The sequence below is a fragment of the Erinaceus europaeus genome, chromosome 11 (assembly GCF_950295315.1).
Source record: "Erinaceus europaeus chromosome 11, mEriEur2.1, whole genome shotgun sequence".
Lineage (NCBI taxonomy): Eukaryota > Metazoa > Chordata > Mammalia > Eulipotyphla > Erinaceidae > Erinaceus > Erinaceus europaeus.
The window spans coordinates 102,463,239-102,487,554 of record NC_080172.1 but is presented as its reverse complement, the minus strand read 5'-3'; the positions used below and the strand labels follow the sequence as shown (position 1 = coordinate 102,487,554).

At 36.2% G+C, this 24,316-nt stretch overlaps 1 protein-coding gene across 13 annotated transcripts in view; it reads right to left on the bottom strand.

Annotated features, from left to right (window-relative positions):
* The window catches only part of ADGRL2 (adhesion G protein-coupled receptor L2), a 198,207-nt gene that overhangs the window by 39,401 nt on the left and 134,490 nt on the right, over positions 1 to 24,316 (bottom strand). For all 13 annotated transcript variants that reach the window (XM_060202231.1, XM_060202230.1, XM_060202235.1 and 10 more), the window contains exons 4-5: positions 13,045 to 13,154; positions 6,113 to 6,913 (exon numbers count right to left, since the gene is read on the bottom strand). In XM_060202231.1, the coding sequence (XP_060058214.1) occupies positions 6,113 to 6,913; positions 13,045 to 13,154 (911 nt within the window). The remainder of the gene's footprint in view (positions 1 to 6,112; positions 6,914 to 13,044; positions 13,155 to 24,316) is intronic.

Here is a 24,316-nt window from a genome sequence, read left to right as displayed (position 1 = left end):
GTTTAAATTAAACACACACACACATACACGGTAACTAAGAAGCAGCTCACCAATGACAAGCATGGTCCTGGTTCAATCCCTGGCAAGCATGAAAAGGTCAGCCTAAGAGTGGTGAAATGGGCATGTATGCAGGAAGGCCCCTTCTTCACACAATAAATATAATCTTTAAAAAAAATTCTGTCACAAAAATGTTGACGCTATCATTTAAAATCTGTTTGGTGGTCATATTAAAATGTTATGGACATTTATAGATTACTAGCTCTTAAAAACTGTCTAGATATGAAAGCTTGTATTTAAATTTATTGAATATAGTAAATAAAACTACTTTCAAATAATCTTATAAAATATTAACTTATTTTATGTTCTCTCTATACATAAAAAACAACACTGAACCTACTAGAGCATTAAGTTCATACTGTCATTGACACAAAACATTCATGTATTTTATGTTTTTACTATATGTAAGAAGCAGATAAGAACACTGAAGCTAGCATTAAGTTCATATTGTCATTCATGTTTAATATTATAAGCTCCAATCTATAAATATTTGTTCATATAATTCTGATACTATTGATGGAGTATTTTAAGTTCATCAGAAAATTAGTTAGAATGCATTTGTGTCTAATTCTTTAGTATTGAGAAACTTGTCATTATCAAAAGTGGGCTACGTACCGCAGACACCTTTTTTCTTTCTCTCTGCAGAGGAACTTCTTAAGCATGTGTTTTATTTCCAGGGCTTAATTTATTGACCAGAGAGGAAATGCGTGTATATCAGTCAAACATCATGCCTAGCCAGCTGCTACAGAAGCCTATTCAAACCTGTCTGTCTTGTTCTGTAAAGCACTTCCCTGACATCTTGTTAAACCTCTGTAATTTTCTTTTGATTACAATGCAGCCAGGTTTTCAATGCTTTCTCAATTAACATTTGTCAAAAGCATCACAATCTTTGCAGAAGTGTCAAATGACTGCCACTGAATCAAATCTTAAAAGTGGAAAGGGAGTCAGAGAAGAAAAAAAAAAAAAACGAGAAAAGGGCAGAGCAAAGTGGCTTAGTATTATACCACCATATGCATCCCATGACACTGTGCTAATTACTACACATTTAATCACTGAAATATACATTAACAATACTACAATAAATGATGTGTAAGCTAAGCATCGGTAATAAATGAGTGAAGATAGGTAATAACATGAACCCTATTAAATCTACAAAATTTTATGAAATGCTGGTACCAATTGCCATAGCTTTTAAAATAAATTTCCCTATCTTTGCTCCATCAAAAAGATGTATAAAAGAAATCAGTATATTTTCAAAGGCAAGTCAACAAAATATTGGGATAGCATAAAAATGAACACAAAAATTAACTTTCTGAAGGACAACTGGACTTTTTAAAGGTTGAAGTGTAGAAACTTCAAGCAAATAACCTTTTTTCTGATGAAGGTAGAAATACAGAGGTATTTCTGATCATTAGCATTTCTTTCCAGAGGTAAAATCTAATAGTGATAAGGATGAAGATTTCACTTGCACATCATTTATGTAGCAGTTGTCAAGTGGATCATTCAGTACCTTGGATCATTTCACCTAATCCTTCTCAGAACTCTATGAAGTAGGTACTAAGATTCTCCTCCTTTTGGTGGGAGCACAGCAGGTTAAGTGCTGGCGTGAAGCTAAGTGCTCACTGCTTCCAGTTTAAGCCCCCAGCTCCCCACCTGCAGGGGAGTTGCTTCGCAAGCAGTGAAGCAGGTCTGCAGCTGCAGGTGTCTTTCTCTCCCCTCCTCTGTCTTCCCCATCTCTCTCGATTTCTCTCTGTCCTATCCAACAAGGACAGCAATAACAACAATAATAATAACCACAACAACAATAAAACAAGGACAACAAAAGGGGTGGAGGAAGGCCTCCAGGAGCAGTGGATTGATTCCTGGTGCAGGCACAGAGCCTCAGTGATAACCCTGGAGGTAAAATAATAAAAAAATTCACCCCCTTTTACAGATTCGATGAATTAAGCTATTTGTTTAAGGTCACTCCTTTAGACTCTTAAATACTGATTTTTCTAAGTAAACCAGAAAAAAAAAATTCAGACTTTGGAAAAGATTGACATCTTGCAAAGTAATAGGCCCTCATTTAACCAATACTGTGCTTCGATGAAAGGATGTGGGAAGGCAATGTTAAGACGTTAGAACAACAAATAATATTTAACAGAGCTGGCATAATTGCATAATAGTCATACAAACAACTTTCATGACTGAGGCTCTGAGCTCCCAGGTTCAATCTCCAGGACCACCAAAAAAGCCAGAGCTGAGCAGTGCTCTGATTGGGGAAAAAATAAAAATAAATAAATATTATATTCAGTGTAATTCAATTTACTGTGGCAATTTGTACTATAAAGTTATTATTTGCTACGATATTTCCCTACATAAAATTATTAAAAACAACATTGATTTGTACTAAGGGCAGTGTTTCCCTCATATTGAATCCCAACTAGAATTAGTCTGTAGCTTGTTAATGTAAACTGGGTCAGGTGGTGGCAAACCCAGTTGAGTACAAATTATCATGCACAAGGATCAAGGTTCAAGCCCTCAGTCCCCACTTGCAAAGAGGAAAACTTCAAAAGTGGCGAAGCAGTGCTATAGGTGCCTGTTTCTCTCCATCTCTGTCTCCCTCTTCGCTCAATTTCTCTCTATCCTATTAAGGAAGAAAGAAGAGGGGGAGGAGAAGAGAGCGGAGAGGGAGGGTGAGCAAGGAAGGAAGGAAGGAAGGGAGGGAAGGAAAGGGAGGAAGGAGGGGAAAGGGAAGGGGGAGGAAGAAAGAAAGGGAGGGAAGGAAGGAAATAGTGTGGCTACTGGGAGTGGTGAATTTATGCGCAGGCACTGAATCCCATCGATAATCCTGGTGGCAGTAAAAATGAACATTTAATAGCTTTATTTTTAATTAACTGCTTAAAAAATGGTAATCTTTTTTTACTAAGTACACAGAACCAGTAGGAAGACCTTTCAAAAAATGGGTTGTTTTAGCTAAATCCTTCCTTTAAACCTTTCCTTGTGTGACTGAAATGTCATACTTCATAATTACCCTAAGACAATATGTTCAGGAATGGTTAAAACCTAAAATATCATGTTTTGATAATCAAATTTATAGATTACAGAAATACAAAACATTTCAGATTAAGAGATTAGAAAGGTGGTAAAAAGAAGGCTCAAAAAGATTTTTCCCACACTCATTCAATGGGCAAAGGTGATAGAATCGAGGAAAACAGGGCAAGTTAGTGCTGTAGAATTCACATAAAGCTAAAAGGTTAAGGAAAAAAAAACTTTTTATTGTGAAAATCATGATTGTGGCAAAGAAATAATATGCTTTCACTGTTGGGAATGATAAAGCTTGAATTTATAAATGGATAATAGTATTGAAGTTGATATGCTATGAAATCATACACAGTAAAAAAAATGCAAGCGGTACATAATTTTATAGAAAGATGTATGTGCGGGCCACACAGTTGACAGCAAGTCTAAGACCGCGTAACTTTCAGCCAAACCAGTCAAACACTGTTTTATGCTACACACAAACCTGGTTTTTTTAGCTTATCAGTTTTTTAATCTATTTTCTCAATAGCTGGTAGTCATTTACTACTGTGAGCTAAATTTATAAGCAAGAATAGTTCTGCAAAGTTCCATATACATGCATATAGTTATGACTACATATTTTCACGGTGAGATGGGAGCTGGCAAAAACATAAGATGATAGATCGATCAATTGGTCAATCGGACAGAATATGGTTCAAATGGCAGCGAGGGGAATTTACGTCAGATAAAACATTTTACCACCAAGAATTTAGCAGGGAGTCAAATATTAATTTACATTTCCTGTGATTAGTAAAGGACTATTTTGGATAACAAAACACAATTGTAGAAACAGTTACAAATATGGCTAAGCTTTCATTTTCAAAGCTGGCAACAGATCTATCCAAAAATCATTTAAATTTTTAAAGATCTATTCATTTGAAATGAATCAAATTATTTACTATAAGTCATATGTAGAAAATAAAATTATTACTCATCTTGAATTTAGTGAAATATTTTGTGGCAAGTTAATGGAGCAGTGATCCTGTCCATGATTTCTGTTCATGATTTTTCAGATGTTGCCAGATTATGAATTTACACTTTAAATAAGTACTTCATTTTCAAATTCTGCATATTTGATTATTGTATGAGAGAATAAGAAAAGATAAAACAAATGGAAGTGGGGGAGAGAGAAAACAGGACTATTCAGTTCTAGCCTAAGTTGGTGCTGAGGGTTATACCTGTGAGTCTTGGGGCTTCTTGCAAGCAAGTAAGTTGGTGTCCTAAAATGTTATGCTATCTCCCTGGTTCCTTTTCTCTGTCTCTCTCTTTTTTCCCCTTCCCCTTCTATTGGAACAAATTTAGCTGCACTTAAGTTAAATCTAACAGATGTACAGTCAATATAATACAAAACTGACTAACACAAAGATCAATACATTATAATATCAGTTCTTGGAGTTCTCCTTAGACAAATCTATATAGCAAAGCCTATGGGCAAAATACTGGGGAAAAAAAAGAATTTCTAAATAAATGATCATAAGATACTATGAACATAGTTATCATGCCATGAATGGTTTTAACTATTAAACATATAACAACTGAAACACTACTGTTGTAATTCAAACCAAAATCATTTTGGTCAATAAATAAAATAACTTAATGATGATTTTTGAAATGACTTCATAACTTGAAAATTCCAATTAACTACTAAGTAAACTGAAATATTAACTCATACCTTTAAAAGATAAATATATTCAAATAGGAAGGACTTATAATTACTGTAAGTTCTAAAATCGGTTATTCTTTTATCATATGTTAATTCATGTTTTAATGAGTCATTTAATTTACCCTCAAAACATGTTTTTCACAGAACTGAACTCAATGATACAGTTAACATGTTTCTAAAGACTTACTATTACTTTATAAATAATCCTTTAAAGAAAAATAATAATCTTCTATAAAGTTATTAAAGAGAACACAAATCACTTGCTATCACGTAATGTTTTGTTCTTGTGTGACAGTTTAAAGTTACAGAAATAGTGAGCTAAAGCAGTCACTAGCTTATCAGAAAATAAAACTGCAGACTTTTACATGAAGATCTGGAAAATATTTGCATGGCTCTCTTTCCTACCCAGCGAGGAGACGCCAAAGTTTCAGAACACATATGCATGGCATTGCACGTCAAGCCTAGCAATTCTCCTGGGACTTCCTAACACACATTTCCCTTAACCACTGGCGCCAAGAAGTTAAAAGGTCTGCACATAGATTGTGATCAATTCAGAAGTCAGGTAGGAGAAAAAAAAAAATACAAGGCTAACTAACAGGTTTGTAGTTGATGTTATATTTTTAGTAATGAATAACTACACTGACGAGTGTCACAACTTTCTGAAGTAAAAATTTAACTGAAAAAAAATCAGGAAGGGGCCAGGCAGTGGTACCAGCACTTGGTGAAGCGCTCAAATTACAGTGTGCCAGGACCCCAGTCAAGCCCCTGGTCCCCACCTGCAGGGAGAAAGCTTCAAGAATGGTGAAGTCGGGCTACAGGTGTCTCTCTATCTCTATCCCTCTTAATCTTTCCCTCCCTTCTCAAAGTATCACTGTCGCTATTTTTAACATAAAATGCAGCAACATTATCATTTCTAACCATGCAAATAGGGGGGAAATAAACAGGGGAAAAAAAAGAATCATGTCAACATTATGCTTTTCGGGTGGTAGTGCAGCAGGTTAAGTGTACTTGGCCATGAAGCGCAATTGAGCCCCCAGCTCCCCCACCTGTGGGGGGGGGGGCACTACATGGGCAGTGAAGTAGGTCTGCAGGTATCTATCTTTCTCTCCCCCTCTGTCCTGTCTTCCCTTCCTCTCTCGAATTGTCTCTGTCCTATCCAACAACAACAGCAATGAGAATAATAATGACAACAACAAGGGAAACAAAATGGAAAAAACGGCCTCTGGGAGCAGTGGATCCGTAGTGCAGGCACTGAGCCTCAGCAATAACCCTGGAGGCAAAAACAAAAAACAAAAAACAAAAAACACAGGCATTAGCCACCAACATTCTTACCTTGGGCAGGATCAGGTGGACCAAACTCTAGGGAGTATCGTAAAATGAAATTATTGTTCCACACATAGAGTTGGTTATCTCTTGGATTGTAATCCACTGCAGCAATATATTGGTACTGGTTGGGGAAGGGAACATCCACATATTCTCCTCGGTTCAATCGGGTATTATAAATATAATCAATTGCATTTTTGCCTGTTTCACTTTCATTGTCTTGGTAAACGGATCTGACGACATAGAGGACTCCACAGATCATAAAAGCGTTCGATGCAGCACGTTTGTCATATACAGTCTCCCACGTTGCTTCAAATCGAAGAGTATATGGATTAAGTTGGCTGATAACTATCATTCCATTATTCTGTTCAGTGGCATAAATGACCCATAAGCCATTTTCATCAACTGCAAGGTCGATATCAGTCTTTCCGCCCCATCTATATGGAGAGGTATCATGATAGTTGGCATAGTTAATTATCGCCTCTCCACTCTTAATTCTAGTCCTCAAGTCAAACTTCACAATATTTCGTGTTCTTTCTTTGTTAAAGAAAACAGCACCATCATATACCACAAATCCTGTACCATCAACTCGATTTGGCAGTTTATATGTAGTTGTTTGGCGACTGTTTTGGAAATCTTCCAAAGAAGCATATTCTATTAAAGTATCAGTACGATAAGGAGTCCAGGGCATGAAATAAATTTTATCTGCAGCTTGAAGAGGGTCCTTGCACCAAGCACCTGCCTTTTGCTCAGCTTCATAGATGCATGGTGAGTCCACGATTGCTTTCAAGGTCCCTGGGCACACAAATACTAATAGCCACAAAAAAAAAAAAAAGAAAGAAAGAAAGACAGGAATTAAGCATGTCAAAGTTTTATACACAGTCTCAATGATCACAAATCAAAAGATCAATTCATTATGTTAGCATCCAATTTTACAGAATATAGTCTGAATACCACAGCAACTATCCTTCTTTCCTCTTGTTAGCATAATTAATGCACCCACATACAAAGTTGCTGGGGTTTACGACTATAAGAACAAACCCGGGTTTAAGATCATCCATCACTGGCTAACAATTTACATTTTGTTATGGTTTTTAATCTTATACTTTGTAAATTCTCCTCTAAAACTCTGCTTTGTGCATAATAGTGTACAAAATAACTTAGTCCAGACTTAGTACACTTTCCTCCCCAAGCCCATTATATAAAGGCTTCAAAAACAAACCACTATAATAAAGCAAATAAAAAAAAATGTGAAGGCTTATTTGGATCTTTTAACAGATGTTAGACTGAAAACAAAAATGCTTCCACTGAAGGAGCATAAACAATAGGAAAATATGATTAGGAGCAGAGAAAAGAAAAGCAGAAATGAAATAACCAGGAGACTCTGTAACCATGGAATGTTATAGAGAAGGTTCTGGAAGCCAGGTAAGACAATACTTTCATAATAAAATGCCCAAGGGTGTCAAGAAAGAAAGAAAGAAAGAAAGAAAGAAAGAAAGAAAGAAAGAAAGAAAGAAAGAAAGAAAGAAAGGAGGTAAAGGGTAAAAAAAGAAACAGAGAAAGGCAGCTCCCCCTTGATGCCTTCACAATTTCCACCCCATCATTGGGAATCATCTAATTTCACTGCAAATAGTTGATTTGTGTATGAGGTGCATTTTTATGAGTGAGTCCGGTTGAATACCTTACTGTCAGGAGTGTTGTGGGGAAAGGGAAGGGCGGAGGGAACATCCATATGGCACATAACAAGGAGCTGGGGTTCTGTATACATTATTTACCTTTTTGCTCCACTTCTATTTTAAGCATCGGAAGAAAAATAAAAAAGTGCAAGGAAAAAAAGAAAAAAAGATTAAAATAGATTGACTATTAGAGCCTAAGACTGAATTTGTAATAGATGCTAAATATAGGAAGAATAAGAGCTGCACTACTTTGGATAAAGAGAAACACACAACAGGAATACCTAGCAGGAGAAAGATTCTAAAGTTACATAAAAGAACACAGATCAATCATTGTAGTAGATTAAGGAGGCAATACAAATATGTTGGCATGTTGCTTCACTTAGTGTACCTGAATAAATAATGAAACTCTTCACTAATGCATTGTAAACATACCCTTGCCTTTTCAAAGTGACTCAGCCTTCTTATTCAACTTTAAGCTACAGACACAGATGCATGCGCAGGAATGTCACCCCCATTTTAAAATTAGGCGTGCTAACAACACGAAAATGTATTTGTGAGAATGACAAATCATTTCTGGAGTTTAAGTCCAATTTAGGGAACACTGATAGAGTAGCATTTAACATTATTCAATCATATTTATGTAATATATATCTATTTATGCATCTCTGTTCATATTAGATTTTTCTATTGCTTTCTATCTCTAGGAAATTAATCTTGATCATTAATAAATGCCTCCGTTTCAAACAGACATAAAAATGTCCTCCCCTTCCCCAGTAAGGATTTTGAAGGGTGGAAATAAGGTAGCTCCTTTCTTTCTCATTAAGTATTAGTAAATTTAAGCTTATATATTTACTTTATTTAAAAAAAAAAACACTTAGGTTCTCTTTATCACATATCTCAAATTTGTAAAACTAAGTCTAATAAAAACAAGTAAGCAAAATACATACAAGGAAAAAGCAAGCACAGTAGGCAAGGAGAAAAAGGAAGAAAGAATCATGGTTAGCTCATTATGATATTGTCTACCATCATCAATTAACACAGACAGCAAGCTGGCATGCAACAACCATATCGAGCATTCAAAGCAAATACCTTGACTCCACAGACCCTCCCCAAAAGGTAAATGCTTTCATAAAACAAACCTGATTCGTAAAGTTACATGAGAAAAAAATTCCTACCTCCAAAAGTTTAATAAGTGGATTGTGCAGATGGGAGAGTACTATATAAGATTCTTATTGGTAAATACTGTTCTAAAAACTACAAACCATAAACCACTATTTTAGATTATATGTAGGTTCTGAAGTATGTTGCCAGAATTTCATAAAGTGACCAGATTAATATCTGTGCTTCCCCTTCTATCCTTATTAAAATTCATTAGGGTATGTTAATACAGTATCTTCAAACTGATTATTCAAAGATACTGTAGTTGCAGATTTTCATTAAGATGTCTTAGCTTGATTAATTTTTTCAAAATTACAACAATTCATCAAAATTAAACGCTGACCTCCTGAAATACCTTGGGGAAAAGCATATCACACAGATATATATATATATATATATATATATTTTTTTTTGCCATAGGAATAGCATAGAAACTTTTACAATAATTCTCCACCTTCCCCATCCAAGCTGCTCTATTAATCACTTTCAGGAAACATACTTGCTCTATAATGTGCAAGTCTGACTGCATTCAGTAAAAAGAAGAAATTTACTACTGACATGAAGCTTTTTTTTTTCTTTTATAAGCTACTAGTCCTAAAATGAAGAACAAGAGTACACCTGCTTACATTCAATAACAGCAGGACATGGTAGGAGAAATGAGGCTAAGAGAAGTCATTAAGGTCATGGCTGCTCAGATTACATTTATATGCAGTTGCGATATTTTTTTTCTAGGAAAGGATCATTTTGTCAAAATCAGTAAGTAAAAGGTAAAGGGTGGAAACAATATATTTTAAATATGCCACAATTCTAAAACAAGTTCAATAAAGTATGTGAAAGGTATATTTTAGTTTCTCCAATTGAAAATGGGTCGGTTTTAATCTGTGATCAAGCCACTAAAATGACAGTGCAGTTTCTGGGGGGGAAAAAAACTAAATAGGTAGATTTTTCACTTGTCCGTGAATGAAGTGATAATATATATTATACTATTTATATTAAGAAATAATATATATATAATAATAACATATATATTAATCTTATTTCTATTAAGAAATGGGCATGAATTATGTATATTCTTTAATTCTGAAAACTGTGAAGTAAACACTTTAGATAAAAATAAATCAAGTAAGACCTCTGATGATTGCTAAATCACACCTGATAGAGATAACCCAAAACACAAAGTCTTATATTATACTCTCAATGCAGCTTGAAGGACAGGTATCTGTCAAATTACTGAAAATTCTTTCAACACAGAAGAATAAAGAATACAGTCATATTAATGAAATTTTAACATTCTCCATCACATGCCAAATATATACTGCAACTTAAGGGACTGCATAAGCCACTTCAAACAATACATTTACTATTTGATAGACTAAACATAAATACGAATTACTAACATCAGTGGAAGACAAAGGCAAGACAAGAAATTAACCCAAACAAACTACAGCCTACATACTCTGTATCTGAAGTGACACACTATTTCATTTTGGATAGCCTCATCTTTATTCAAGAGCTGTGTCTTAATCAATCGTGATGGCTATTTTGATCAAATACAATGTGTAGCGACAATTATGGCATTGTTTTTATAATTTAGTAAGTTGTTACAAAAAGGGACTAAAACCAAAACCATTTTTTTCCTATAACATACAAAATCCTAGTCTGTTTATTCTTTATTCCACAAGATTGTTATGATTTCATTTAAGTTGACATGTTCAATCACTAAAACTTCTGTTAATGACAGTAGATGCAAGATGCTTGTATACACATGCTACTGACACAGATACTATCTAAGCAAGTATAAATGTTACATATAATACATGATCCTGACTATAAACATGCAAAGTAAAACAGACAACATTCCACATAGATTCTATTAAGCAAAGGTGTTATAACATTTTCAGGAATTGCGTAAAATTTCTTGAAGTGTCACAAACACTGGCATAAAGCCAGGGGTAAATGACAGAGGGCAAATGATATCTGACAGCAATTACTGTCCAGTAAAGTAGAAAAGGGGTTTATGCAAATGTTTCAAAGTACAAAGACATTGCTAAACAAGAGATGAAAAAAAAAAGGTCTAAAAATCAAAGGGAGAGTGAAAGATGATATAGTATGCAGAAAATAAGTAAGCAAAAGGAGATGAAAATGAGGAAAAGAGATAATAGAACACATAGTCGTTGGATCAGATCAATTCAAAAAGATCTTCTATGTTAAACTTGAATGTTAGTGAAAATTGTGGAATTTATAGTGTGTCACTACTGTACGGTATATAGGAAATACATTCATTTATATAACTTAACAAGAAGTAATTGGAAAAAAAAATACATAGACTTATTTCTGCCTCGTGCAAGCATCTAGAAAGATAACAGAACATTAATTACTGGGTTTTATTGTAAAGGATAAAAACTAAAAAGGACAAATACTTCTCTGAGTATAGCTATTTGCAAGTTTAGTGCACAATGTACAATACTTCTGGAGAACTGGAAAAGTAAAATTTTGAAAGTTAGAAGTTCCAGAAGATATCCACATTTTTTCTTTCTTAAACAGCGTAAGAAATATAACTCAAAAGTCTGAAAATAATATTTGCTTTAACACTGTTCTTGGTCTATAGGGTAGGATACAGGAACTGGTTCCAGAAAGACAATTCTTGGCAGCTCTGACTGATTCCATTGTTTGGGAATGGATGCTGTGCTCCTTTTCTAATTTGAGGATAGAAACCATGATAAATTCAAGTGAAAGTTGACTTTATGGAACAAAATGTTGGTTAGAGTAAAAGAATACAATGTTCCTCTAGTGGTACAGGAGAATGATTATGTAAGCCACCACCACTAGACACAAGAGAAATGATGTAAGGTTCAGTGCACTCAGTTATCTTCCAAATCCTACAAATGGTATAGAAAATACTGAAAACATAAAAAAAACATCCATTTCACTGCGAAACAGGAACACAGAGCATGGATAAAAGAAAAGATAATCTGTGTCTGACAATTAACTCATACCCCACAAAAAGCCAATTTATCAAAACTGTGGGCAGAGAGGAGAGGCTTCTTGAATAAAATGTACAAGGATGTATACAATCATTTTAACATATACCTATCAGGATGCAGTTTTTTGGATTTGCAAACAACGATAGTTTGCACATGATTTTCCTGTGACAAGGGATCTAATTTTTGAGGTTCTATAAAAAATTAAATTGATCTTTAGCAAGGAAGTACACAAATGCTATCTCAAATCAACAAAACGGCTACTCCGTAAGTTTTAATTGAAATGCATCAGTATTAAGGTGATATGACACATTTCTGCAAAGAAAAAAAAAAGATAAGAATACTAGCAAGCAAACTAGTTTACACAAATTAGGTTTCATACTGAAGCTTTTAGATTTCTAAAATGTTTTTTCCTACTGAAAGTAGAGAAAACAGGTATGAATGAATATGAACTGAGATTAGAAGAAAAATTACAGAGAATTAGAACATTAACTGAAACCCACTTATATAAAGTTTGCCACTGAATTTTAAATATTCTTCTAAAGAATCTTATAAAGGAATGTTGCAAATTAGATGAATGTTATACACTGAAGTATAAGCCAGGTTCTATTTTATTTAATATTATTTCATCACCGAATGTAAAAAGAAGTGTTTCCTTAAGAGCACGGGAACAAGAAAGAAAGCACTGGCCTCAGTTACTGCAATGGTAGCTTTTACCAGGCACTAAAGTTACCACAACAGCAGGTAGTCGTTCAAGTAGCTCACGATTAAAACTGAAGTCAATTCCTTCTTTAGAGAACCGTGAGCCAAACTAATTTGTCAGCAACTGGTAGTGGGCAAAAGTACAGATTTCTATCTGCCCTATTGAATAGCTAATTCAAGTTTGTTTTCTGGAAAAACACTAGCCTTAAAAGCCAAACACTTAAGAACACAGACAGACACTTGGCCAGCATCGCACGATGGCTTCCTTCCACACTTCATGAAGCTAATTGGAGGCCCAAGTCTGTTGTGCTCTGCATGCATAATGGTTTGGTAGGCCATCAACATATGCTTCTTTCACAAGTGTTGTATTGCAGCATCGATGAGGAATGCTGGAGAAAGTGAAAAATATAACTTTCATACTTACTATATGGGACACATTCATACTGAACTTCAAGATATTTGTATGTTCCAGGACATGGATCAGGAAATACATCTGACCCAGTAACTACGATACATTGTGTTCGATTGTTGCACCTGGATGGAGATAAAAGGGGAAAAAAAAATGAACTACGTAACACAGAATCAATTCATATTTCTTTAAGCAATTAGTATGATACAATAAAAAAAAAGTTAAGTGCTAGCAATGCTATGTCATATAGCAAGTGGTATGTTATCAAATGGTTACAAAAGTTATATTCTTTGTTCTATTTCTGCTTTATGAGACAACTTTAACTCAGCAAAAGGACTAAAGTAAACTTAGTGTAGGATATATATACACATTATGGTTTTCAATTGTACACATCACACCTAAGACTTATATGTTACAATGCACTGTTACTTTAAATGCACAGTAAAACGTCAGAATATACAGATGTGTAGTCAAAATTTATATAAAGGAATGTCAATTAGTATTAAAAAAGATGTGCAATACACACACACACACACACACACACATATATATATTTGAACACAAGACAAATTTTTGCTATGTGAAATAGTATGAATCGAACTGGGCAGGATTATACTAAACAAGTAAGTCAAATGGGACAAGGTAAATATCAGGTGATTTCACTCATACATGGACTAGCAAGAAACAAAGCAAAGGAACCGAATAAAGCAAGCAAGCAAGCAAGCAAACAAACCCTTGGGTTCTGACTGCAGAAATGATGTTGCCACAGGGATATGAGGACGGCAATGTCAGTAAAGAGTGAAGAAGGCTACTGGTATAGTGGCAATGAATCTGGTTTGATAACATAAATTTGAAGAGTTATGAACCCGAACAACTAAAAAAAGTGCCGCAGTTTAACATTACTTCAATTTAAAATTACATAATAAAGCGTATTAGATTTATGGACCAGTTCCTTGATTCGTGAAAAACATCTAAGCCTTTTCAGTAGCAAAAGATGGAAACAAAATTAGAGATGTGCACACCACTATGAATTAATCATAAGGCTTTATTCAGCCTTAGGTTTCTAAATATAAAATGTATGAGAAAGGGATGAGGAAGATAGCATGACAGCTATGCTAAAAAGATTTTCACCAAGACCTTAGGTTCAGTCCCCAGAATCACTGTAAGCCTGAGCTGAGAGAGACAGACACACACACACACACACACACACACACACACAAAGAGAAGTATGAGAACACAAGAAAAATAGAAACGTCCAATGTGAGTTGTTCATAATAAAACAAATTTGGTAATTCCTTGCCCAGTAGGCTGTTGGTAAAAGTATAAATTTAAGAAAACAGAGTGGAAAGAAACTAGAAACAGAAACAAAATAAATTCCATCAACTATTTAGCTTTCTGCCTTCATTCTAATGAAAATGAAAAGTCACAACTAACTAACTAGCCACGGAAAGGCATTCAGAGGTTTGGATTCTCATGCCTAGAAATAGTTCCTTATATGACTTTCCTCCCTCCGCGCCCCGGCCCCCAAGAAACACATCTTTATCAGTGATGATTTGGTACTTAACTGTATTAATGACTAAAGCGTCAGTATGCTTTGGCCATACTATGAAAATTCACTCTGTCAAAAGCCTACAGTGGTTGATTATTTATTCTTTTAAATATTAAGTGTGGTATAAAGACACCTATCACATGAAGATAAAAAATTGACATTAGGGAGTTGGGCAGTAGCGCAGTGGGTTAAGCGCACATGGTGCAAAGCACAAGGACGGGTGGAAAGATCCCAGTCCAAGGCCCAGGCTCTCCACCTGCAGAGAGGGTCGCTTCACAAGCAGTGAAGCAGGTCTGCAGGTGTCTGTCTTTCTCTCCCCCTCTGTCTTCCCCTCCTCTCTCCATTTCCCTCTGTCCTATCCAACAACGACCATATCAATAACAACAATAGTAACTACAACAATAAAAAAACAAGAGCAACAAAAGAGAAAATTAATTAATTAATTAAAAACAAATAAAAACAGAAAAATACTGATGTATTGAACCAAAGTAAAAGACTGTGGTGGTGGGGAAGGTTCACAGTTCCTGGAAGACCATGACAGAGGAGGGCCTAGTGGGGATTGTATTGTTATGTGGAAATGTTAAGTATGTACAAAATATTGTACAAGGGCAACAAAATGGGGAAAAAAGAAATTGACTTTACTTTTTATTTATTTATCTTGGACAGAGACAGAGACCTAGAACCTGGGACCCTGCACATGGCAAATGTATGCACTCAACCAGGTGCTTCACCATCTCACCCCCAGAAATTGTACTTCTGTGATAACTGTCTCATAAATCATTAGTAATAAATAAATATGAGTAGGAGCAAAGCAAAAAAAAAAAAGTTTTGGTAAGTATGACTTTAATTGGAAAAAACAACTGTTGTACACCAGAAAGAAAATAAATACTAGATATATTTTAAACATTTCGACTTTCAAACTGTTGACCATATTTTCAATTACACTTGTAAAGATGAGCAAACGGCAGCTAGGCCATTTATTTTCACACAATGGTCTTTAAAACAGTATGAACTGATACTTGTTAGAAATGCATTCCTGGCTCCCTACCAAGACCATGAGGCACACAAACTCTTGAGAGGGATTCCAGACAATCTGTATTTTAAGTAGGTTAAACTTATTTCAACTGGGTTAAAAGAAGAACAGATCTAGGTACTTAAAGTTAAAATGCATGTCTATCAATACAGTTTCCTCTATAAAACTTCACGTTTTAAGTACCACAGAAAATCATTAGTCGAAGCATAAAATTTATACAGGACAGACATAATAGTTTACATGTCCTTGCTTATTAATTTTAATGAGTCTTACTCTAGTTTTAAATATGTATGCGAGCTACTGATAAATTCTAGCAGCAAGAGATTCAAATAAATACAGCTTCTACCCCACCTGCAGGGGAAAGCTTGAGTGGTGAAGCAGGGCTGCAGTTATCTATCTCTTTCCTCTTTTTTTTTTTTTTGCCTCCAAGGTTATTGCTGGGGCTCAGTGCCTGCACTGCACTATGAATCCACTGCTCCTGGAGGCCGTTTGTTTGTTTGTTTTGTTTGTATGTTTCAATTTTTTGGATAGGGCAGACAGAATTTGCGACGGAGGGGGGGAGATGAGGGAGAGAAAGAAAAAAATAGGCAATGCACAACTTGCAAAAAAAAAATCAATGTACACCTTGCAAAAGTGGGGGGGGAACACCTGCAAACCTGCTTCCCGCTTATGAAGTGTCCCGCCTACAGGTGGGGAGCTGGAAACTCCAACCCTAATCCTCCAATACTTGTGCGCACTGGTCCTTGGCTCTGTACTTTTTTACCACCTCCTGGCCCCCTCTCTCCCTCTTTATCTCCACCTCCCCTCTCAATTTCTGTTTCAAGCCAATAATAAATACGTAAAAACATTTCAAAATAAATAAGTGTAACTCCTAATCCCATGCACATAACATGCACGGTCATTTTCACCACAGAGGAAAAAATACATTCTTCCTCAGATTTTGCTAATAATGAACATTTTTAACTTTGGAAATAATTTGTACCAATTAGTAAAACTAAACTATTGGGTTGTTGGTATAGTCACAGCACAGTTTTGCATATAAAAACAGAAAAATGGGAGTCTGGCGGTAGCAGAGCGGGTTAAGCGCACATGGTACAAAGTGCAAGGACTCGAATAAGGATCCCGGTTCAAGCCCCAAATCCCCACCTGCAGGGGAGTCGCTTCACAGGCAGTGAAGCAGGTCTACAGGTGTCTTTCTCTCCCCGTTTTTATTGTTGTTGTAGTTATTATTGTTATTGATGTCGTTGTTGTTCGATAGGACAGAGAGAAATGGAGAGAGGAGGGGAAGACAGAGGGGGGAGAGAAAGATAAGACACTTACAGACCTGCTTCACTGCTTGTGAAGTGACCCCCCTGCATGTGGGGAGCGGGGGGCCTCAAACCCGGATCGTCACTGCGGTCCTTGTGCTTCACACCTTGTGCACTTAACCTGATGTGACACTGCCCGACCTTCCCAAATAAATTTTACAGCAAAGTGTCTCAGTTGTAGGATGAGAAAATATAACTGCCTTTAAAGAGAACTCAAAGGAATAAAGACACCCTGAGAAATAATGTCAAAGCAATTTCTGAGGCACAATTTACTACCTAATAATTAATTATCTATGAATCACCTGAGAAGTCTCAAATTCCAAGCATTTATATCTTTTCAATAAACTAATCACATTTCCAAAGATCTCCTAAAGGTTGGTATGGGTAGACAAAAAGAGAATGGCAACCACTGGTGCACACCACAGTATTAAAAACAGAGGAAAAATAACACCTAGATATTATCTGTATACTTCTTCGGCGTTACCACTTTCTAACACATTAAATACATCTCCTAATTTTGTTATTATTTAAAATCTATAGAAAAGTACATTTGTCTTGAGAACTTCAAGTTGCTAAACTCAATTCAGTAACATAGTTTATGACTGCAGGTTCAAATACAAGAATAAAAACATTAGTTCTGATGTTAATGAAGTAGTTCTGATACCAGTACTTACAAAATTTAGATTTTATCAAACAGGACAAAGGACATTGTGTTTTTTTTTTATAAAATTATTAATTAATTAATTAATCTATTTGTTATTGGATAGAGACAGAGAGAAATTGAGACAGAAGGGGGAGACAGAGAGGAATAGAGATAGAGAGACGCCTGCAGACCTGATTCACCGCCTGTGAAGTGACTCCTCTCCCAGGCCACTGCTTTAAAGTGAAAAAAAAAAAAAAAATTCTAAGTTTCTTTCACCTGACAGGGAACAGGCCTTCAACGTACATAGGCCAAGACTGAACCCCACTATCACATGGAACTATCACAGCACCTGGAAGTTAGTAGTTTAATTGCTTTACTTTCTATGTGTAAAAGAATATTAAAATATTTGCATGAGGAAAACTAGAGTGTAAAGTTTATTTATTTCCACTTGTTGCCCTTGTTGTTTTATTGTTGTAGTTACTATTGTCGTTGTTATTGATGTCCTTGTTGGATAGGACAGAGAGAAATGGGAGAGAAGAGGGGAAGACAGGGTGAGAAAGAGACACATGCAGACCTGCTTCACCACTTGTGAAGCAGCAGGTGGGGAGCCAGGGGCTTGAACCGGGATCCTTGCCATCCTTGCGCTTTGCACCACGTGCGCTTAACCCGCTGAACTATCACGTGACTCCCTAGAGTGCAATATTTAAAGACAGATATTGTACAGCTTTCCATATAATATGAAAAAGAAAAATACTAAAAGACCTATCTAATAAATCTCTTCGCTGTAACAATTACTGGATGGTCAAAAGTGCTACAGTAATAAATGTTAACAATGTGGACAAATTCTTGAGCTTCAGTGTTAACTTTAAGACAACGAAGCATTTTATTTTATGTTATTTATTTTATTCATGAGAAAGATAGGAGAGAGAGAAAGAGCCAGACATCACTCTGGTACATGTGCTGCCAGGGATTGAACTCAGGACCTCATGCTTGAGAGTCTAGTTCCTTAGCCACTGCGCCACCTCCCAGAGCACAGACAATGAAGTCTTTTTTAAGAGAAACAAAGAGGCAGACAGAGAATGGAAGACAGCACAGAATCTAAAACGTCCTTCAATTTGGTAGGGGCCGGGCTTGCATCTGGATCATAAGCATGGCAAAGCAGCACGTTATCCAAGTGAGCTAGTTTGCTACACCCTCTTTCTTCTCTTTCTTTCTCTCTCTCTCTCTCTCTTCCTTCCTTCCTTCTTTTAATTTTCTTACTATGATGCATGGCTCAGTTCTGACTCGTGGTGGTGCTAAGGATTGAACCTGGGGGCTCAGAGGCACAGGCATGAAAGTTATTTGCATAACTACTTTACTATCTCACTCAGGAGCCCAGCACAGTATTTTTAAAATTAAGACAGATGTCTTAAGAAAAATGTGTAAATAAAGAAAACCCATTTGGTAAACACATATTATCACCAATTAATATGCTAGTATACAAACTATTAATACGTTGCTTGTCCTCAGACTTTTACTTTGTTTTAGTCTTTCTTAGACTTTTAAAACTAAATGAAAAAGAGCACAATGCATGTTGCCTATCTAAACTGAGAATAAAGCTGTATAAAAACCAGTAATAAGAGCATACTGTTTGAATGGTCATAAACTAAATCATTTGCAAATGAGAAGACATATAAAAAATATAATTCTGGGGCTGAGTGGTGGGGCACCTGGTTGAGTGCACATTACAATGTGCAAGGACTTGGGTTCGAGCCCCTGGTCTCAATCTGCAGAAGGAAAGCTTCACAAGTAGTGAAGCAGGACTGCATGTGCCTCTCTGTTTCTCACCCCCTTCCTTCTCGGTTTTTGGCTATTTCTATCCAATAAATAAGTAAAAAGATTTTTAAAAGTTTAAAAAATATATAGCTTCCAGAATCCAAAATAATTGAAGTTTAAGCTCCATCTTGGCTGCTTATGTAACTTATGCTATAAGCAATCCACTGAACCTTTGAACCTTAGATAGCTCATCTGTCAATCACACCACCTTAATAGAAAGTAATCTTCTGAGTCAAAATGGGTTAACAGAAACAAAAACTTTTGTGCAATGCCTTAACAAATACAGACACCACCAACAAGGCCAGCAGTAACAATGACAATTACAAGTCCTTTATATTTCCAAAAACTTGAAGGACAGAACATCTTTTCGTCTGCAGTTATAGCCCCTACCACCATGAGAATGACTTCTTATATGTACTACTTCAAAAATAGGCTGAACTATTCACGTAAATGTGTTTTCTTTCAAACTTTAATCTGTTGTTGAGGTGGTCTGGTGTCGGGCTGCACCGGAGAAGAGAGCAGACGAGCAAAGGGGTACACAAATCTTTATTATAGGAAGGGGGGGGGTTTGGTTCGGACCACGTGGAGCCAGCCGGCAATGGCCGACCACGGGGGGGGGGGGGGGGGGGGAGCAGGGAGCGAGACCTCAGAGAGGGAGAGCTGAGAGCCCAGGGGGGGGGGGGGGTGAGGGAACTTTTTATTGGGCGACAACCAGGGGTGCCGTGTAGGGCCAGGATTGGTTGAAGGGGGCACTCTAGGATTTTGTGGGGCATAGAAAAACCTGGGGGCGGAGACTGCATCAGAATAACTCCTCAGCAACACTAATCTCAGACTGTACAATGTCCAACAAGCTCCTGTTACTCTTCTTTTGATTATCTTATGCTCATTATTTTACTTTACCAAGTGCAAAGTATGGAGATGAGATTCCAAGCGCAATCTATTGTGAGAAGTGTTTTAATCAATAGTCTTGTTCTGCTGATTAAGCAGGGGCTTCTGTTTTGGCAAGATAACATTTGTTTCTCCAGTCCTGCTCCAAAAGCCATTGGGAATCTTCAATAGATCATTAGATATGCTGCAATAAAGCTTTGGTACACTCTCTTTTCTTCCTGAAATTACTTCTTCACTGTCCCATCATTCCTCGTCTCGATGGCACTGCATTATTACTGCAGCTCCCCTGAAACCTGCACTACAGCTATGTCTCTAGGCCACAGGATGCCATTTGCAATTGAAGCTTCTGCTTGAAAATATAAATTAAGAAAATTTCATTATCTCCTGCCAGGGGCCATTATATACCACATTTCTAAGGAAGATTAAAATTGCAAAATCTACCGACTTGAACAAATACTCCAGCAGTCAAAAGTCTTAGAATGACAGAAACAAAAATTGAAGGGTGCTGAAATGTGGAGTATTTCTCAAAGTTATACCTGATACTTGGAATCTGTATGTTCAGTGAAAACTGCTTCAACAACTTCAGCCTCTTAGTGGCATCTCACCTTTTTAAAACAACTAAGAGGTACTAGCAAGAATAGATAATTTTTTCCCTGAGTTACCTTTGATCTTAGTTAAAACTGTTTCATAAAAGTGAAACATTTTCAAAATGCCAGGATATCATATGGTGATACACCTTTCTAAAATGCTAAATGCAAAACAAAGGCTTCTTAAGAGTATCCCGAAGGTATAGAATTATACCCCTGCTGATTTGTAATTTGCTAAGTCAATATTAAATCACTAATAAAAATTTTAATAAAGATTTATTTATTATTGGGTGGAGACAGAAATTGAGAGGGGAAGGGTATGAGAAGTAGACAGAGAAACACCTGCAGCCCTGCTTCACAACTCGTGAAGCTTTCCCCCTGCAGGTGGGGACCAGGGGTTTGAACCAGGGTCCTTGCATACTGTAATGTGAGCACTTAACCAGGTGCACTGCTGCCTGGCCCCATAATTTATTCTTTTTCCTTTCCTTTCCTTTCCTTTTCTTTTCTTTTTATTTTTGCCTCCAGGGTTATTGCTAGTGCTCCTGGAGGCTATTTCTTCCCTTTCTGTTTTCCTCATTGTTTATCTTTGTTATTGTTGTTATTGCTGTCATTGTTGTTGGACAGAACAGAGAGAAATTGAGAGGGGAGGGGAAGACAGAGAGAGGGAGAGAAAGACACCTGCAGACCTAATTCACTGACTATGAAGCGACTCCTCTGAATGCGGGGAGCTGGGGGAGGGCTCAAAACGGGATCCTATGCCAGTTCTTGTGCACTTAACCCACTGCACAAGGGGGAAGAAGCCCCGTAAAGGTGGGACAGTGCTGCATGTGTCTCTCCCTTTCTACTTCTCTATTACTGTGTGTGTGTGGGGGGGGGGGGGGTGTTGCATCCCTTCTACAACTCTAGTTTTGAACTCTGTTTCCACTAGACAGAAGTAATCTTTGGCGCCATGGCTTCTTTCTCCTTCTCTCTGCCTCTTATTCTTTGTATCAGGTAAAAGCCTGGAGTGATGAGGGAGGAGGGAGGGAGGGAAAGAATAGAAAGAAATTAAAAAAAAAAAGAAGGGGAGAGAGGTAGGAGAAAGAGAGAGTATGAAAAGAGGGAGAGAGGGGCCGGGTGGTGGCATACTTGGTTGAGTGCACGTGCTATAATGCATAAGGACCGGTCCTTGCTCTTAGCGCCACATGCGCTTAACCCACTGCACTACCACTGGACTCCCAGCCTATACATTCTTAATGGAGATGATTATAAGCCTGATATATAAGAGAAATGTGCTTAAATAAATGAAATAATGATATATGCTATCATATTTCAGCTCAGATATAAACACAGTACCAAAAACAAACAAAAAAAAAAGCAAAAAACAGACATCCAATTCTGTTTAAATAAAATATAACTGATACTGTTTCTTAAAGAAATCTATCAATTTGGATAAAATTTAGTACCTTGAAAACCAGCAGTACAACACTTCTGAGACTGATCTACTTATAGACATGGGGGGGGAGTGCCATTCAGATTCCAACTTGAGTTTTCATATGCCAACAATGACATGGAACCAAGTATTCGAGGTACTGGAATCTGTATATTTTTAAGTCCAAATTTTATAGACAGAACCATTGACCTTAAACTATCAATATACAAGTTTCAATGCAGAATATATTTGCTCAAGCAAAGTAATCAAATAGGCCTAACAAGAAGGAATTGTACTCCAAAATGTAAGGGTACTGTCAGTCCCAAAGGTGAGGGAAACAGAGTTGTATGTTAAATCAGGCTTTTTATTTTTCTGTCGAATAATGAAATGCTCTTTCATCATCTAAACTTCTAGTCTGTAGAGCAAAAGGAAGTGGGTACTACTTTCTTTAAATATTTATTAACGATGATTTGTGAGCCTAACTAATTGCTAGGTAAACATAACATTAGGAAGCTAAATGGTGTGTAATTAATACGGTAAAAAAAATAGGTGTTTTATAATAATGTTCCCATTTGTCACATAACTGAGTTCTCATAATTTATTTAATGGTCGTATAGCTTAGAAGATTTGTATCAATCATGTAGACTTCAATTCTTCAGGCTTTGTTAGAGCCTTATACTCTAAATGTTGTAGATGGTGATATTAAAAATACTTTAAAATTATTGAGAGAAAGATGAATCACTGAAATAAGCACCTTTAGAAAATTATACATGTATACTGGTATGTTCATGAATACGTTATCTAAAAAATAATACTTTTATCTCATTCATTTTCCTCCATACTACTATTGTCAAAAAATTTAAATATAATCCAGATTTTTAAATTGCAACTATTCTTAACTCTTTATAACCGGGTTTGAAAAAGGTCAATTTATTACTTAAATAACTGTAACCAAAAATAATATTTCTGTACTGTTAGTATATACACAAACATGTCTACGTGACTGCAAAAGTGTAGCATAACTAACAGAAAAACAAAACCACATAAGCAAATAAAAAATTAAAGATATCTGAAATAATCTACAGCTACTCAACATAATCCTCATAATAAAGCCCTGTTTAAGCTCATGCTTACAGGCTGATAGTCTATTTTTCATTATGTTGTAAAAATGAGAATTACATAGAAATGCCCCCTTCATAGCCATTTTCTATATTATTACAGAACTATGCAGGGGGCCCAGGTGGTGGTACACCTGGTTGAGCACACATGTTACAATGTGTAAGGATTCAAGTTCAAGCCTCAGGTCTCCCTCCACCTGCAGACAGAAAGCTTCACAAGTGGTGAAGCAGGGTTGTAGGTGTCTGTCTCTCTGTCTCTCTCCCTATCATCCCTTTCCTTTTCAGTTTCTGGCTATCTCTATCCAATAAATAAATGAAGATAGAGAAAAACTGTGCCAGAAATTGCAGACAACGAACGCACACTTTGATATATATAGTTGATTTCCATCTTCAAATCAGTTCCTCTGTGAGTCCACATTAATTACTAAACTAAGCATTTTGAAATGGCAATGCTGATTTGCAAAAACAAGAACGAAAAATAAAAATAACATTTTTTTGTAAGTTTTAGGAGCCTTTGATATTCCTTGCAAGTTTATACTGGACCTTTGAGGTTAGCTTTCTGCAAATCAGTCTTGACTCACTCAGAGTCTTATTAATTCAGTGTAAAGTCTGTTTGCAGAAATGTGCATTCAACACAAATATGTGTGCTTTTACTAACAAAATAAGAAGTATTTATTTACAAGCATGCCACCGAGACATAGGGTCATCAGGTCTAACTAAATAGTGAAAAGAACAAAATAATTTCAGTGGGTAATAAAAACTATAAAATTTGAAAATATCGCTTCTTTGCTCAATTTTTCCAGACTTTTGCTTTTGCTATTTTTTTAAAAGTATTATACCTAGATCATCGATGAACAATTATTTTAAAAAATGCTAACCTACTACAGTATACACTTGCAGATACCATCACATTTTTAACAAGGGAAACTGGAAATC